We start from the raw sequence: 16764 nt of genomic DNA on the forward strand, positions 1-16764 counted from the left end.
TTTCTCTGTATAGCCCTGGCTGTTCTGGAACTCACTCTGTAGACCAGGCTGGCCTCGAACTCAGAAATCCGCCTGCCTCTGCCTCCCGAGTGCTGGGGTTAAACTAACATTTAAAACACAAGCAAACCCAGAGGGCAGAAGGGGAAATGCTGATAAATGAGTCTGTGAAAGACATTTAAAACTTTTATATGGTGTGGATGAAGATGATGGCAATGAGCAGCCACAGACAGACACTGCAAACAGAGCCAAAGACAAACGGAATGGACAGGAATCGTTCGCGGTCGACAGAAAACACGCTCAGGCCTTGTGTGAGGAGGTCTTAGTTTCACAATTCTATCAAAAAACAAAACGAACAGAGAAATGGGCAAAGAATGTGAACGAATCCTTCACATACTACAAATAAGTATGGTGTTGGTAGGGTGGTGTCACTGAGAGACGGCTCTGCTGTTCTCAACTTGAATGTACATATGATCTAGTCATTTCTTTGAAGTAATTTATCCTGTGGATAAAGTCACAACAGAGGTTCCTAAAGACATGAATGTAAGGTTATTCATGGAAGCATTGTTTATAATAGTAATAGGGGAAATAGAAAGAATTTAAATGTTTGCTAATTAGGCAATTGTTGGCTTTATGCTTGTCTAGTGGCTAAAAGATCTCCATATGCTAATATGGAATGTTGCAGATATACTATTAAATATAACATAAAGGATACAGTATATAATTTACTCTGCATAGAAGCATTGTATGTGGGCTGGAGAGATGGCTCAGTGGTTAAGAGCACTGACTGTTCTTCCTGAGGTCCTGAGTTCAATTCCCAGCAACTACATGATGGCTCACAACCATCTGTAATGGAATCTATTGCACTCTTCTGGTGTGTCTGAAGACAGCTACAGTGTACTCATATAAGTAAAAATAAAAAATCAATAAAATTTTTTTAAAAAGGAAGCATTGTATGCATTTGATATCCTTATACAGAAAACATAGGGCAAGAAATAGTTCTGTGTTTAACTTGTAATAAGAAGGGTGTCTTTTTGCTTTCTATACGAACCCATTTTCCATTTATTTTAATCATTGTCATGTCTTACTTTTACAATTAAAAGTGTGCAAGATACACTTCAAAACAACTTTCACAATGTCAGTCAGTGCCCTTCTGCTGCTTCTGTAGGAAATGTCTGAACTACCGAAGCAAGCGAGATAAAGTTGCCTGCTGGTTAAATTGCTTTTAGCTGGGAGTGCAGTATGGAAATGTACTGAGCCATTGTAATGAGGAAGATGATTCTGAGCACCTAAGAAGGCTGCAGCTGGCGAGTTCCTGGAGCAGCTTGAGGTCATTCACCCTTCTCGCCTGGCTCAGGCCCAGCCTCCAGCAAGATTAAGATTCCAATTTGGAAAGCCTGAGTGGCCCATGGAGACAAAAGCAATGTGATAAGAAATTTTCTTTCTCCTCTTTCTTTCCCTGTCTCTAGAGTTTCTTCAAGAACATGAAATTAGAGATAGAACCATAATTCAAAGGTACTGAGATATGAGAAGGCGCTCGGGTGGTTCTCTCTCTGTAATGACAGCGTGCCTGTGCTTGGCTGGGGCACTCTTTACAGCACGCCGAGTCTCTTCAGGTCCAAAGCCACTCTTCCTCCAAAATGGCTATGCTAGTGGCATTGCTCTAAATAAAAGGACTTTGGCCAGGCAAACAGAAGGATTATGAGCAAGCCTTAAAGTTTCTGTTCACTAGATCTCTTAAGAGGGTTTCTGTTTACTAGGAACCTCAGTTCCCTCAAACATCAGCTACCTCAGGCAAGGACATCTAGTTCGTGGTCAGTCCTGATGGCCTGTATCAGCTCAGATTCCCCACCCTGATGGCTGTCATAACAATATCTACTTGGTTTCCACCATTTTGCTTTTCTCACTGCCTTGGCAGTTCGAGCCCCAATGACTCTTTCTTTCTGCCCATAGAACAGCCTAGTTCAGTAGTTTCTCTGCACCATGTCTCAGGTATCAATCTGAGAGGACAGCCTCTATCAGGGACCTCTTTTCTGTTCTCAATGAAGTGGCACATTCAGTTCCTGGTACAGCATCAGTTCATTTCTATTAGTCATTTCACAGCTGTTTGCTGGGAGGGGCAAAATTGAAATCCTTCGGGTTGATTTCACAAGCTGAAGACAAGGCCTTTCCAGTTCCTGTTGGTGATTTTCGAGTCAATAAAGCATGTCTGTCGTGGTGGCTGTTTCTCTCTAACTGGTTTCAGTTGTCTGCCGAGCTGTCTACCTGGCTTCCACTTGGCTCAGAAACCTAGGTTTGTGGCCATCCTGTTACAGGTGGATTGATGCCAGGCTGCCCACCGTTGTTTGTTATTAAGTTGGTGATGCAATTTTTGTTTGGCAGTTTGTGACTGTAAGGTTATTCAAGGATGCTGTTTAGAAATACAAGTGAACTACCAAGCGGGACATCAGAGCAGATCCTAGGTTTGGTTTTTTTTTTTTTTTTTTAGGCTGTTCAGGGACAGTAGACAAACGCACAAATTTGTTATTGTAGATTGTTATGAATCCTGAGGATGCACATACGGGGATCATTATTGTAGATTGGCTTGTGACAGCTGGCCCTGATTTACTTATTTCCTCAAGAAGACACTTTGAACAATTATTGAAATGCCTCCCCTCTGTAATTATAATAATAATGATGATGATTTTGCAACTGAATATGCAATTCAGGGCGTACACACTCAACTGTTTTTAGCTTGTTTCTCTTTTTACATTGATGTCAGCTGCTGTCTTGGATTATGAAGAACTAAGAAGGACTTTCCAACCAAGGGTCAGTGAGCGACATGAACAGAGTCATCTGTGGCCAACCCAGGAAGTTACTAAAATAATAATTATAGTTAGTATTTAAGGAGCAAGCTAACCATGGGCAAGGCTTTTCTTTCTCTCTCCTTTTTTGCGGTCTTTGGAGAAAGAAACCTATTTTTAGTACTTATCTGCTCTTAAGATTAAAAATAATGTATCTTGTTGAATAATAAAATTACAAATGTCTGACAATGCCTTTGTGCCCCCCCTTTCTAATTAAGGAGCTTCAAAGGGAAAAGCTGGTGAACTAGAACAAAGAAGTCTGTGCTGTGGGTCAGGGGAGAAAACAGAGAAGGGGAGTGGGAGCTGCTGGAGGACAGACAGATGACAATGAGGACAGATGGCAATGAGGACAGACAGAGAAGTTAGGATAGAAAGGCACTGATGGGCAGAAGGTAAGATGGAGCCAGGCAGGAGGAAAGGACAGGGAAGAGAAAATGGGCAAAGTGGGGAAAGTACAGGGGAGACTGAGGCAAGGAGACTGAGAGCTGGAATCTAGCCTGGCCTCTCTGTCCTGTCTGTCTGTCTGTCTATCTTTCTCTTTTCTAGCATGCACACATAGAGGTAAATAAATAAGGCTAAGGCTGGTGGTCCATCCTGTCCCAGTGCTTGAAAACCTAAGGCAGGAGGAACTTGAGTTCTAGGCCTTTCTGAACTACACAGTGAGACCTTGTCAACAATAAACTAGGAACAGCCAGGCGGTGGTGGCGCACACCTTTAGTCCCAGCGCTTGGGAGACAGAGGCAGGCAGATTTCTGAGTTTGAGACCAGCCTGGTCTACAGAGTGAGTTCCAGGACAGCCAGGGCTACACAGAAAAACCCTGTCTCGAAAACAAACAAACAAAACCAAAAAAAAAAAAAAAAAAAAAAAAAAAAAAAAAAAANAAAAAAACCCCAAACCAAACAAACAAAAAAACCCTAAGAACATACATAACCCGGTAAATTGGGGAAAGCAAGCAAGCAAACAAACAAACACAAACAAGAAAGGAGACGCACAAGACTTGGACTGGAGGATTTTTTATTTTCTTTTTAAAGCATGCGACGGTTGGTGGTGTTAACCTGAGGGAATCTAGAATCACCTGGGAGATGGCCCTCTGCGCATGCCTGTGGGGACTGTTATGCTGTGGGAAGACCCACCACTGTGTGTGGCACCATTCCCTAACTGGACCCTGGAAGTGGGAGCTGGGCACCAGCAGGCTGACTTTACCCTCTCCTGACTGCAGATGTCACATGATCAGCTGCTTTCAGCTGCTGCTCCCCTGACTTCCCCAGTGTGAGGGACGGTGCCTTGAACTGTGAGCTAAAATAAACCCTTGCTTACTCAAGTTGCTTTGGTCAGAGTATTTTATCACAGCCTTGGTGAAAGAAACTGAGATAGGTGGGGTGGTGGCACAAGCCTTCACTCTCAGCACGCAGTAGGCAGAGGCAGGCAGATCTGCCAATACAAGGCTGGCCCACATACTGAGTCTCAGGCTACCCCAAACCACAAATGATGATGATGATGATGACGATGATGTATATGTCTTATGAAATCATCACACCCCAACCTAAGCTGGGTAAAATTAAGCAAAGGCCAGAGGTTCTCAACCTTGGTGCTGTATATGGCATCACTTTGAATTGGTTCTGGAGTTGGGGAGACGTGGTTTCTAGAGCATTATTTGTAAATATGCAGGAAGAACATAAATCGTGAGTTTTCAGCAAGATAGCTCAGTAGGTAAAGGCACTTACTGCCAAGCCTGACACACACACACTAATTTAAAAATTATCAACATGATAAAGTCTTCAATAAAAACTTGCATTTGAGGGCTGGTGAGATGGCTCCTTGGATAAAGGCACTTGCTGCCAAGCTCCCCTCTCTTACTCCCCAACCCCAACGAATAATTTTAAAAACTTGTAAGCATGAACAGTCTACAGAAATTTGCGTTTGAGGACTTGACACCAAGACTCACTGGTAAAGGTGCTTGCTGTCAAGCTTAATGACCTGAGTTCAATCCCCAGGACCTACAGGTAGAAGGAGAGAACCAATTCCTATAAGTTGCCCTGGGGCATGAGATGATTCAACTTGATTCCAACACCATAAGGACATCTAGTATCTTTTTGACATTGAATGTCAGTTCAACTCAGACTGACCTGGAATGTGGTAGAACCAGGAAACATGAATACCCTCTCCCTCTCCCTCCCCACCCCGTGTGTGTGTGTGTGTGTGTGTGTGTGTGTGTGTGTGCCACTGTCTGGGACATTCTATGTCGTTCTGGATATCCCTGTGTCCCCTTGTTCTCTGACTTGCCCTCTGGGTTCTCCTCTCTAATATGGAGTTGTCCAGAATTATTTTTTTATTACCAACTTTCCTATCACAGTCACTCCCCAGTTTACTGTTTTGATATCTGTAAATATAGATATGTGTGTGCATATATGTGCACACGTGTATGCATGTATGTATTCCCCACTGACACTGATACTGGCTTTCTGGAGCCACAGCTCAGAAATATGGTGTCTTCTGTATGAATGAGGAAGGGTTGTCTTGACTGGCAACCTATGGAACTATAGGATTATTGTGCTATATAGATGATTCTACTCTGGTCGATTAATACCCATCATTAGAAATATGACATTTGAAACAAGATTACATCCATCACCAACATCACTATTACTACCACACATATTTTTATGCCAACCACTTCTGAACAGACATAAGCCGGGTGTATCCTCTGTACCTGGTACATGGGAGAGGAAAGGTAATTGCTTACTTCAGTGAATAGATGGAAGTTTAACAAAGCAAGGGAAATAGAGCCAACTAGATGAAAGGGGAAAATGAGGGAAACTAGTTAGGCCTAGAGTTTCACAAACCCAGGCTATGGCAGGGCACAGGGGCACAGGAAGAGTGTAGCTTCAAAGCTTCTTGACCTTGACCATGTAAACTAGATGGATGAAATACTCTTCTGCTGAGCCAGTTGCCTGCCTCCACCCCCAAGGCCTTTTGGTTCCAAATATACTAAGAATCAGTGTTAATTGCTCTTTTGAAATATCGTTTTGTCCGCTCCATTCAGATGTGGCAATTTGCAAAGCAATCTCCAGCAGTTGACAGTTCGTCCATAGCTGTGTGGTATCCAGACATTTCCTGGGACTTCTGCCCACCTCCTATGCAGCTGGCAGTGTCTGCCAAACCAGGATATGTGCTCAGCTGGGATTAACTTGGAACCAAGTGGCGCTTTGTTGTGTCTAAGATTTGTTTAAATTCTGCAAAGGTGAAGGGCAGTCCGACTTAATCCAAATAATAAAAGCAAAATTTAAAAATTAGGACTGAGGCTCAGAGCTCAGCTGGGTAAAGTGCTCATTTGCACCAGCAGGAGGACGTGAGTTCAATGTGAAAACGACAGGAGTGGTAGTGCGCATGTATCATCCCAGCACTGGGAGGGTGGGTTGCTGCTGGCCAGGCTGCCTAACCTCCTTGGTGGGCCCCAGGTCAGAGAGAGCACAAGTCCCAAAAAGGCAAAGTGGAAGACACTGGAGCTGACCTCTGGCTTACTCACGCGCACATGTGTCCATGCCCACCCTCTCCAAATTAAACATTAGCAGGTGCTTGAAGACTGCCTGAGTCCACACTGGGCTGATAAGAATTGTAGCTCTGACCAGTTCAAGGACAAGGTCAGCAGGCTGGTGGCTGGGAGCCCAGGCCAAGAATCTGTATTCTTTGTATGATGCCCTCTAGATTTATGCTTGTGGGGGCCGGGGGAGTAAAGTTACTGGCTGTTTCTTTTTGAAGCTCTTTCCTTTTGGCCAGAGACATTCTCAGCTCCTTCACACTTGGCTTCAAGGTCGTAGCCTAGACCAAAATGTTTACAGAAAAAGCTAGGCACTTATGAAGAGGACTCTCTGCCAGCTCCTACACTCCCAGTGCCTGGCTCCAAACAAGCTCAGCAAACCAAGGAAGGGATAAAGTGGCCTCTGGAACCAAGAATTTTTAGGTTTGATTGCCAAAGGGAAAGCAGATGCATTCTGCCCTACTTCCCCGACCGCTGACATAGATGTTGCTGCTGCTGCTGCCATCTCCTGGGAGAAGACAGGCCCGAACTTCACACACCTGATGCCTACATCTAGGTTCACCCCTGACTCAGCTGGGCAAAGGCTGAAATACCTTTGCCTTAAGAAACAAACAACCCCAAGCTACCTACTTAATCAACAACAACAAAAATATTACACCTGTCCTTTTTTGCATTTCTTTTGTTCTTTTTGGACAGCATTTTGCTTAATGAAATGATTTCAGGGCCAGGGAATTCAGCCACAGTAGAAGGGGCTTGTCTAGTATGCTCAAGGCCCAGAACTCCACTCCCAAAATTGGAAAAAATAGGCTTCATAACGGTCAGTTTTTGGACTATCAGAAGCTCCTCCTCTTAGCTCTCTGAACCCTGAGCCTAATGGTAATGGTGAGGATGCATACACATAGGGCTTTTAAAGGAGAGGATAAATACTACGAGCTTGCTGATCCTTGATGTCCAAGCATCTCAGTTTATTTGCCAAGCAGTTCTGAGAGTTGAGATAGCAACGGGAGCTCCAAGTATTCAAGAATTGGTCAATGGGAACAAGTTCATGCTTCCAAACTCCTTGAGGGACTTTCTTTAGTATCTTAGTTTCTTTTCCTGCTGCTGTGATTTTTAAAAAGGCAAACTAATAAAACAAACAAACAAACAAACAAACTCAAAACTAACAAAAGCAAGTCAAAGGAGAAAGGGTTTACCTCAGCTCATTCTGCAAGGGTACAATCCCCCCTGGCAGAGAAGCTGGCAGTTGGCCTCAGTATACCCAGAGACAGAAAGCAAAGAAAGATGAGCACTGGGCTGGTGAGATGGCTCAGTGGGTAAGAGCACCCGACTGCTCTTCTGATAGGTCCAGAGTTCAAATCCCAGCAACCACATAGTGGCTCACAACCATCTGTAACAAGATCTGATGCCCTCTTCTGGAGTGTCTAAAGACAGCTCCAGTGTACTTACATGTAATAAATAAATAAATCAAAAAAAAAAAAAAAAAAAAAAAAAAAAAAAAAAAAAAGCTGGTGAGGTGACTTTAAAAAAAAAAAAAAAAAGATGAGCACTTATCTACTCAGCTTACTTCATCATCTTTTTTTTAGTTCAGAATTTCTACCCACGGAATAGTCGCCCTTACAGTTGAAAGGGTCTTCTGCAGCTGGTGAGATAGCTCAGTGGTTAAGAATACTTATTCTTCTTGCAGAGGACCCAGTTCAGTTTCCAGAATCCACAGAGTGGCTCATAATCATCTGGGAATCTAGTTCCAGAGTGCCCAACCCCTTGTCTTCATAGGCTTAGGACCATCTTCTAAAGCAAAGTGCATGCATTCCAACATCTCAAGTCCCCATAGCCCAACGGTTCTCAACCTTCCTAATGCTGCAATCCTTTAATACAGTTCTTCATGTGGTGGTGACCCCCATCCAGAAAATTATTTTTGTTGCTACTTCATAACTAATTTTGCTGCTGTTATGAATTATGATGTAAATATTTGATATGTAGGATATCTGACATGCAACCCCTGTGAAAGGGTCCTTCAACCCCCAAAGAGGTCGCCATTAACAACTACAACGTCTCTTAACTGTGAGTTTCTACAAAATAAGCAAGCTATGTACTTCCAAATGGCACAGAGTAAATGTTCCTATTCCAAAAAGAAAGAATGGGGGCACAGAAAGGAGTGACTGGATCAAAGCAAGACCAAAATCCAGTAGGGCAAACACCAAACCCTACAGCTTTGTGTCCTGCATCAGAGGTTTGGAATACAGTCACCTGGGTTCCAAAAGGGCTGGACGGCTCCACTCCTCCAGCTCTGCTGCCTGCAACACAGCCTCTCTCCTAGGCTGGCTCCATTCATCCTGTCAGCTCTCCATGGCAGACATCCCATGGTCCATTGCCCCCAGGTCACCTTTACAGCCAGCCACGTGCACTGGCTTTTCCGGGCCTCCTTGTGGGACCTTGACTCTTGCACATGCTCCCTGGCCTCAGTGGATCTGTAACATCACTGCAGATCAGGATTCCATGACTGCCTCTAAGCTTTCATTTTTAGTGATTCCAAACCAGTGCCATGCAGATGCTGCTGCCAAATTCTGCTGCCAGTTCGTGATGTAGTCCAGTCCCCCTGTACCACAGTCATAGCAACATCCCTATGCCTTCTGGGCCAGCTTTGGTGAAACACATTCTTAGGTGGTTGTGTTTGAATAGAGGACACAAATTTAGATCCTTATGAGATGGAGCCTCTGATGGGTGGGGTCTTGCTCTCAGGGAACCTTTCTCCTTTATCCCAGTGCAGAGCAAGAGGCTCCTCTTCTGTGCCACTGTTTTACTTAATGATTACAGTGTTTCCTCATTACTGCCCTGGATGCTCTCCTAACTTGAACTTTCCTCTGATAAACAAGTTAATCTATTAACTTTAAGTTCAACTTCATGCAGGTTCTTAGTTTACAGTCAAAATGAAGCCAGATTCTTAGCCAAAATATCACATGAATGGTCCCTGGCCCAGTTCCTGGTAGAGTCTTTGGTTCTCTCTGATAACTCATGAGCTGTGTCTCCACTGTCTGTGTTTGTTCAGCACTCTGTATTCTAAGGGCCTGGTTTCCAGCCTCCCAGGGCTCTTTTTAGTCCTAAGTACCAAACTCTCCCACATCCCACCATTTCCAAAGGCCTAGGAGCCATGCGGTCAGGTTTATCCAGCAGTGACCCCATTTTTGGCGCCACTTTTCTTCCTTACATTCTCTTCCTGTTGGTATAAAACACCCTGACAAAAGCAACGTAGGGGAGAAGGGTTTGTTCTAGCTCACCTAAGACGGCCTGAGCTTGAGGTCACACTGCATCATCCACAGTCAGGAAGCGGAGAACACTCTGCCTGCTTTATTCGGAGTACACACTTCAGAACCCCCACCTAGGGAGCAGTCTTCCCACATCCGTCAACATAATGGAAATAATTCTCCACAGACAGTCTCAGAACGTGACCTTCATCTGGATTATAACATACAGGGCACTAGGAGGCTTTCCTCCTAGGTGACTCTGGATCCTGCCAGGGTGACAACACCAACCATCACACTGACCAAAATTTGAACTGACAGTCTCTATGTCTTTGGTTTTGTCTAGTCTTTAATTTTGTGGAAAACATAATTATAAATTGTCAAGAAGAAATTCAGAGGGAAGCAGGAGACATGTTTCTTGAGTACCTAGCATATGCCTGTGATAGGGGATTTGAAGAAAAGTCACATAAATATAGACATATATAACACACATTTCTTAGGAAAGGCATAGGAAAAATCAGGGGTTTGGGTTCTAGGTGCACATCTGTGAACAGCTCAGTTGTACAAATGTCTTAGGTATTAGTGCTTTCATCTGTTGTATACTACTGTAAAAGGACATTTTCCCTTTTTAGGAAATCAGAGTTTTCTTAGAAGGCAGCAGGTTAAATAATTTGTCATGTTTCACCTGTTCTAACCGTCAAAATTTGTCAGTGATCTCTGAGTGGCCCTGTGTAAGCTAAAACAAGAACCTCAGAGGGCTTTATGTCGAGACTGCTTTCCTTAACTATTTTATTTTAGTCTTATTTTAACCAATTATGAGAGTAATGAGTATATTCCAGTCTTCCTTCAAATATGTTTTGATCCTTAGTTATGGTTTGTATGTTATATCCCCTCCAACATTCATGTTGAAACATAATTCCTGATTAAGAGATGGGGCTTTGGGGCTGGAGAGATGGCTCAGCGGTTAAGAGCACTGACTGCTCTTCTTAAAGGTCCTGAGTTCAATTCCCAGCAACCACATGGTGGCTCACAACCATCTGTAATGGGATCTGACGCCTTCTTCTGGTGTGTCAGACACCAGAAGACAGCAACAGGGTACTCATACAAATAAAATAAATCTTTAAAAAAGAGAAAGAGATGGGGCTTTTAAGACATACTTAACTGTAGAGAGCTTCACCTTTATTCATAGGGTTAGTACTCTATTACAAAGAGGTGGGAGGGAGCTAGCTAGGCTCCTTTTTCCTCCTTTTCCATTGTTATGATGTAACACTTCTCCCCTCCAGATGATGTAAGCCATCTTAGAAGCAGAAAGACAGAGACTCTCACTAAACACTAAACACTCTGGCCCTTTGATCTTGAACTGCCAGCCTCTGAAACTGTGAGAAATAAATTTCTTTTTTTATAAATTACCCTGCTTCAAGTGTTTTGTCATGGCAGTATATAATCCACCAAGCACAGCAACTATAAAATCCCTTCCTTAACAATACGCACACCTCTGCCTTCTGCCCTCGCACATGCCTTCTGCCCTCGGCCTTCTGCCCTTGCTAATTGGTATGTTTCTTTGCATAAAAATAGACTCAACTGTGTTTGTTTTGCTTTGTATCTCTCAGGGTCTTTGTTACTATTACTTTGTTACTTGGCTACATTTGATATTTGAATGGTACCTCATAGTTTATTAAATTTATTCCCAATTATCAACTCATTTTGGAAGAATTAGGATCAAACAGGATGGGCTTTTTGAACCAACGAGGGTCTGCATGGATCACTGAGAGCTGGGGCTCTTTGGCTAAAGCATTGCATTAGTCAATGATTCATGCTTTAAAGGCCTGGAATTTTTCAAAACCAGTCTTTTACAGTGGTTGGCTCTTCCTCATCATATATAGGCATTAGCTCAAGTATTACCTTTTTCTAGGGAACCTGGTCAATCTAAGAATTACTCTTGACTAATCTCTTTTTAGAATTTACCACGGAGTAAAATTATCTAGATGACTTATATATGTGTTGGCCGAACAGAGAATGGTAGCTTGAAGGGGTGCAGATTTGTCTGGCTCTGCTGCTCACCCTTGTCTCCCAGGCATCCGGGAATGCCTGGGGCATCAGAGCTTCCGAGAGAGCAAGAGAGCGAGAGATAGAGAGAGAGAGAGAGAGAGAGAGAGAGAGAGAGAGAGAGAGAGAGAGAGAGAGAGAAAGAAAGAAAGAAAGAAAGAAAGAAGAAGAANAAGAGAACCTAAAAACCCCTAAGATAGCTACCATCTGGGAGAAGTACTCACACGGGCCTCTGGGGGTCAAGAAGACTGGCTCACTGGGGCTCACTGGCTCACTGTTGATCCTCCTGCTCCATGATGGTTTATATTGACCCCATCTGTGAAGTACAATGGTACAGGGTGACCGTCTGGCTGCTGTCTGTTCCCAGGCCTCTCATGTGCATCTCTGGATACAATCCCATCACCTACAGTCATGCTCCAAGGTGGAAGAGAGTAAAGATGGACACCTAGAAGTCTGACTTGTCAGGGATCTCCTGAGGAATCTGCAGTTTCCTGAGCCTCCAATTTTATTTTAACATTTCTACAAATTTTGGGCTGAGTATCAACACACATGTTTGTATTTCTGTTAACACAGGAGTGCTTATTTGTGTTATGGGAAAACCGTGCTCTCCTTATGGTGAGTGGCCTCACATTGTGCTTGGCAATCATACCTTAGGGACACACATTTACAGTGTGTGACACTCAGTTTTCCTACATAGTACCCTGGCCTCTAACTGAAAGTCAGCACAACTTATTTCTTCCTCAGTGAGCACTCTCTGAGCATCTACACTGTACTAGACTACACTCTATCGAGACTAGAAACCATAGATGACTGCGAATTGGATATGCGTGACTCCTATCGCAACAGGAGTTATCTTTACAGGACAGGGAAACACAAAAGAACTAGAAACACACTGTGGTGATTGTTAAGCTAAGGGAGCAGGACTCTGGGGGTTAGGGGAGAGGTAGAAAATGTCAAGTGATGGTGAAGTAGGTGATGGGGTAAGATCTCCGGAGATAAAATGATCTGAAGAACAAGCAGGGTAGAATGTGGGGTGGGAGGTGTTCCAGGTCAGGAAGAGACCATGTCCCAAGGGCAGAGAAGATGTACACCAATGTGGAATGAGTGTTTAGTGTCACTGGAACACAGTCCTGATGCAGAAGGGTGTGTGTGTTTGTGTGTGTGTGTAAGGGAAGCAGGAAAAGGAGAGAGGCTGAACACTCACTGAAGAGCTCACTGGTAAGCCATTGATAATGGAAGGGAAGAGAACGCCACAGAGGAGCTGAGCATGGTGACCCCTGTCCTCAAGAGAAGCAGAGGCAAGAAGTTCTCTGCAAATTCCAGGCCAGTCAGGTTTAGGAAGTAAGATTCTGTCTTGAAAACAACAACCATGGCATCTCTCCCCTCCCAAACAAACAAACCAACAACTGCAGGAAAGTCTAACACTTGAGAAGAGTTGGTTTAAAGCTGCATGGCAGGTGAGGTGAGGAGAAGCCCATGGGGCCTCAGTCCTACACGAAGAACTACAGGCATCGAGGAAAGCTGGGAGCTGAGAGTGGCCTCCCCAGGGTTGTCCAGTGTCAAGCAGTCACACCTGAAAATGTACCTCAGGTAACATTATATGGACTCAACCGGTTATACTGGAGAGTAAATATTTATATACAAGTACATATATGCAATAGCAATTAATGAAAAAGTGGCCATGAATTTGAAGAGTAGGGAGGTTTAGAGGGAGGAAAGGGAAAGGAGAAATACTGCAATTGAATTACAATCTCAATAAGAAGAATTGGTTTATACCTGTTTTTCACATTATATAGTTGATCAGGAACTATACAATTCTTGGCCTGGAACAACAACAACAACAACGACAATGACAATGACAACGACGACTTATTAAAATCTGAGAAGAGGAACTAGCACATTGTGGGTCCTCTAATTGGAGTGAACCCTCAGCTTAATCTTCTCCCTTTTAGAGACAATCTTTCCCTCCAAGATAATTTCTCTGTAGCTAACTTCCTCCATGGCAGGCAGTTCTCTAACTCAAGTCAGTGGGGTTAGAGCATTACCTCAGGGGCCATTACCTCAGGGGTCATTACCTCAGGGGTCATTACCTCAGGGGTCATCCTATTCCCAACAAAGTCTTAAACACTAAGTATACTTGTGGTCTAGCTGACATTTCTAATGGTATCCTAATAGAGGCTACTACTAAAACGTCACCAATGGAAATGAAGCCAATAAAGAATTGGAGAGAGCTGCTGGGCAGGTTAGCGATGATAATCAAAGAGAGTAAAACCATTGGATCATTTATTGAGATGCTCTTTGCTTGAGTATTTACATCCTCTGGTTGACACAATGATGCAACCCAAACTTCCAGGAGTCCAACCTCTTAGGCAAGGAGTGACACAATTTTAGGTGATGCCGCTGGGTAAGCAAGGAAATATTTATAACCCTGACAAACAGGTACTAGACAGGAGCATTATCTAACTTTGCCACCTATTTAGGCCAGATGTTCCTTTTGTGATAAAAAGCTGGAATGATGCCTGCTGTCAGGCTTCGTGAACAGTATGTATGCTGGAGGTGGGTGGGGTGTACTCATTATTCCTTCTGAAGAGGACGCGATCTTTTCTCAAGCATCTCTCTCTTTCCAAACATTTGGGCTAAATTTATGTTAAAATTCAAAGCAAGCAGATTTACCGCCGGAGACAAATGAGGGCACACAGCTTTCCAACTCTCTGAGCATTTTCCTGGTATGTGGCGAATGTCGTTTCTGGGTACAACGATGCCATTAGAATACTAGTAAGAGAGGCTCACAAGAAATGTTTACAGAACACACTAGCTGGTCCTTTATCTTGCCTCCACCTGACCCTTGAACATGGTGACAAGGACATTTTTTTTTTTTTACCCCAGGACAACTGCAGAGACAAAAGCCATACGGTATTATTGCACTTCAATTCTCCTCACCTCTGTTTCCGGAGAGGATTTATAAACAGGCTGGGGCTAGTGGTTTCCAAAGTCGGAAAGATATTCCCTTCCCAAGCTCATCGAATTTTCCCTTCCTGATCTAGAAGATCTTTTTCTTTTCTTTTTTCTTTTTTTTTTCCCAAATGTCCTTGGCTTTGTCTTTACCTGAGCTTGTAAGAAAAGTCCTCTGTGCCACTCCTCTGCCAGCCTCCCAGGAAAGGCAAGCCTCCCTGGGAGGGTCAGCTAGGAAAGGACAGCGTGGGAAACCCGAGGAAGCAGCCTCCCAGCAGCCAGTGCCGGCCCTGCGCGGTCGGGTTCCCGGGCGCGGCCCCTTTAAGAGCAGGCCCCGTCCCCGCCCTCCTCCTGGCGGGGCTGGCGCTCGGTGGCGGCCGCTACGGTGCTGACAAGATGGCGGCTGGCGGGGCTGTTGCTGCGGCGCCCGAGTGCCGGCTTCTGCCCTACGCGCTGCATAAGTGGAGCTCCTTCTCCTCCACCTACCTTCCCGAGTAAGTGCGGGGCCCCGCGCTCGAGCTGTCGGAGCCGCTCGGCGAGAGCGCGGCCGGCCCGAGCGTGCGGTGCGGGGAGCGGAGCCGAGAGAGGCCCAGGCGGGGCCTGTGACGGGGAACGCGCGGCCTCCGGAGCTTCTCGGTGCGGCGGCCGAGCGCTCCGGCCTGGCGGGCCGAGGCCGGGCTGAGGGCCCGGGAGCGAGCTCGGGGTGGTGGCGGCGGCGGCGGCGGCGGCGGCGAGGTGGGCTTGCGCAGCGGGAGGCGAGGCGGAGCGGAACGGAGCGGGGCTCCGGGCCGGGGCCGCGGGCGAGCCTCCCCCGCCGTCGGAGGTGGTCAGGGCGACGGGGGCCCGGGTCCTTTCCGGGCGGCTTGGACGCGCGCGCAGCGCCGGAGTTCCTGAGCCTGCAGGAAAAGTGCTTAGCTCTGCACGAGTGGCGAGAGAAGTTGAGGAGTCCATCGGCATCCTGGCGAGAACTCGGAGGACTGGCAGAGGGGTGTCTTGGCTTGGGGGGGGGGGGCTGGAAGTTCTGAAAAAGATCGGGAAGGAGGGCAGGTCTGGGGGAGTGCGGCTTGCCCTAGGGGACCAGCATCTCAGCAGAAGTGGCCTTAGGAACACAACGAGGAACGGGTGCAGTTTTCTGTTGCTATTCGAATAAAATTGCTACATCTCGGGAGTGTCCTGGACAGGGAGTGTGTGCCGTTCGTATTTTAAAAATTCCTCCCGTTTGTTCAGATTGGATTTCTCGAGTCCAGTCGGTCAGGACTTTGGAAGTGAAGCCATGGGTGAAGACACAGCCTCTCTGGACTGCCCACCTGCCCTCCTCCTAGTCACCAGGTCAAGGGTTGGCACTGAAGCCTTGTAGCTCCCGCCCAGTGAAGGCTGACCTGTGCTCTGATCTGGCCGGTTGTGGCCTGTTGATAGCTGGTACATGGCCACATCTCTGATTGATGTTGGAACCCGACTTTTAATGTGAGGGTGAGCTGAATAAACACCGGCCTTCATTTGAAGTGGACTTGTGGCTGTTCATTATGTGAACCTCTGTTTGTTTTTTTGTTTTGTTTTGGTAGTTTTTTCTTTTTTGGGGGGTGTGTGTATGTTTTGGGGGCTTTTTTAAAAGGTTGTTTGTTTTGACCGACTCCTTTGAATCTGAAGGTAAGGTTAGGGGTTGGTGGTGTGTCACTCACTACCTCGAATGACTTTTTCCAACCCCAGGCCCTTCGTTAGATTACTTACACTTTAGGTTGTCTCCCACTGCTTTACCTTTGGTGTAGGCATGAGACTGGGAAAGCCCAAATCCCTGTTGTGTTACCTGTTGTATGGGCACGTTGGGAAGAGAGGCATTTCTAAAAGGAGTCCTTGATCTCCAGTTTGGAGTGGGGACAGCACCTGCTGTTAGTTGGACTGCAGCTGGAAGAAGCCATTGCTATAGCTTCCTTAAGGGCACAGAGAGAACAGTTTATTTGCACTTAGTACTTCCACTTAGTGCATCTTGTTTAACCCCAAAGACATTTCAAACATATAGTATAGTTTTTATTTTAAAGCCCTTTAGAGTTAAACAGTCGGGAGTTTTTCCTTGGAAGGAATGCAGATGAGTGCTAGGAAGCTTGAGTTTGAGAATTTTGTCAAGCAGGCTGGTGTGTGTCTGCCTTAGTT

At 45.3% G+C, this 16764-nt stretch overlaps 1 protein-coding gene and 1 long non-coding RNA gene across 3 annotated transcripts in view; one reads left to right on the plus strand and one right to left on the minus strand.

Moving 5' to 3' along the window:
• The window catches only part of LOC110313691, a 30291-nt gene extending 15365 nt beyond the window's left edge, over nucleotides 1-14926 (minus strand). Inside the window, exons 1-3 of one of the 2 annotated variants that reach the window (XR_003843258.1) lie at nucleotides 14770-14895; nucleotides 13441-13487; nucleotides 11889-11980 (exon numbers count right to left, since the gene is read on the minus strand). This is a non-coding gene — a long non-coding RNA (uncharacterized LOC110313691). Of the gene's footprint in view, nucleotides 1-11888; nucleotides 11981-13440; nucleotides 13488-14769 lie in introns of both variants that reach the window. The other variant, XR_003843259.1, reaches the window with a different exon arrangement.
• Nucleotides 14927-14987: 61 nt separating this feature from the next.
• Nucleotides 14988-16764, plus strand: part of Mkln1 (muskelin 1) — a 109882-nt gene continuing 108105 nt past the window's right edge. The window contains exon 1 of the mRNA XM_021191194.2: nucleotides 14988-15110. Coding sequence (XP_021046853.1) covers nucleotides 15013-15110 — 98 coding nt within the window. The 5' untranslated portion in view covers nucleotides 14988-15012. The remainder of the gene's footprint in view (nucleotides 15111-16764) is intronic.

Source organism: Mus pahari, chromosome 2 (genome assembly GCF_900095145.1).
Source record: "Mus pahari chromosome 2, PAHARI_EIJ_v1.1, whole genome shotgun sequence".
NCBI classification, from domain to species: Eukaryota; Metazoa; Chordata; class Mammalia; order Rodentia; family Muridae; genus Mus; species Mus pahari.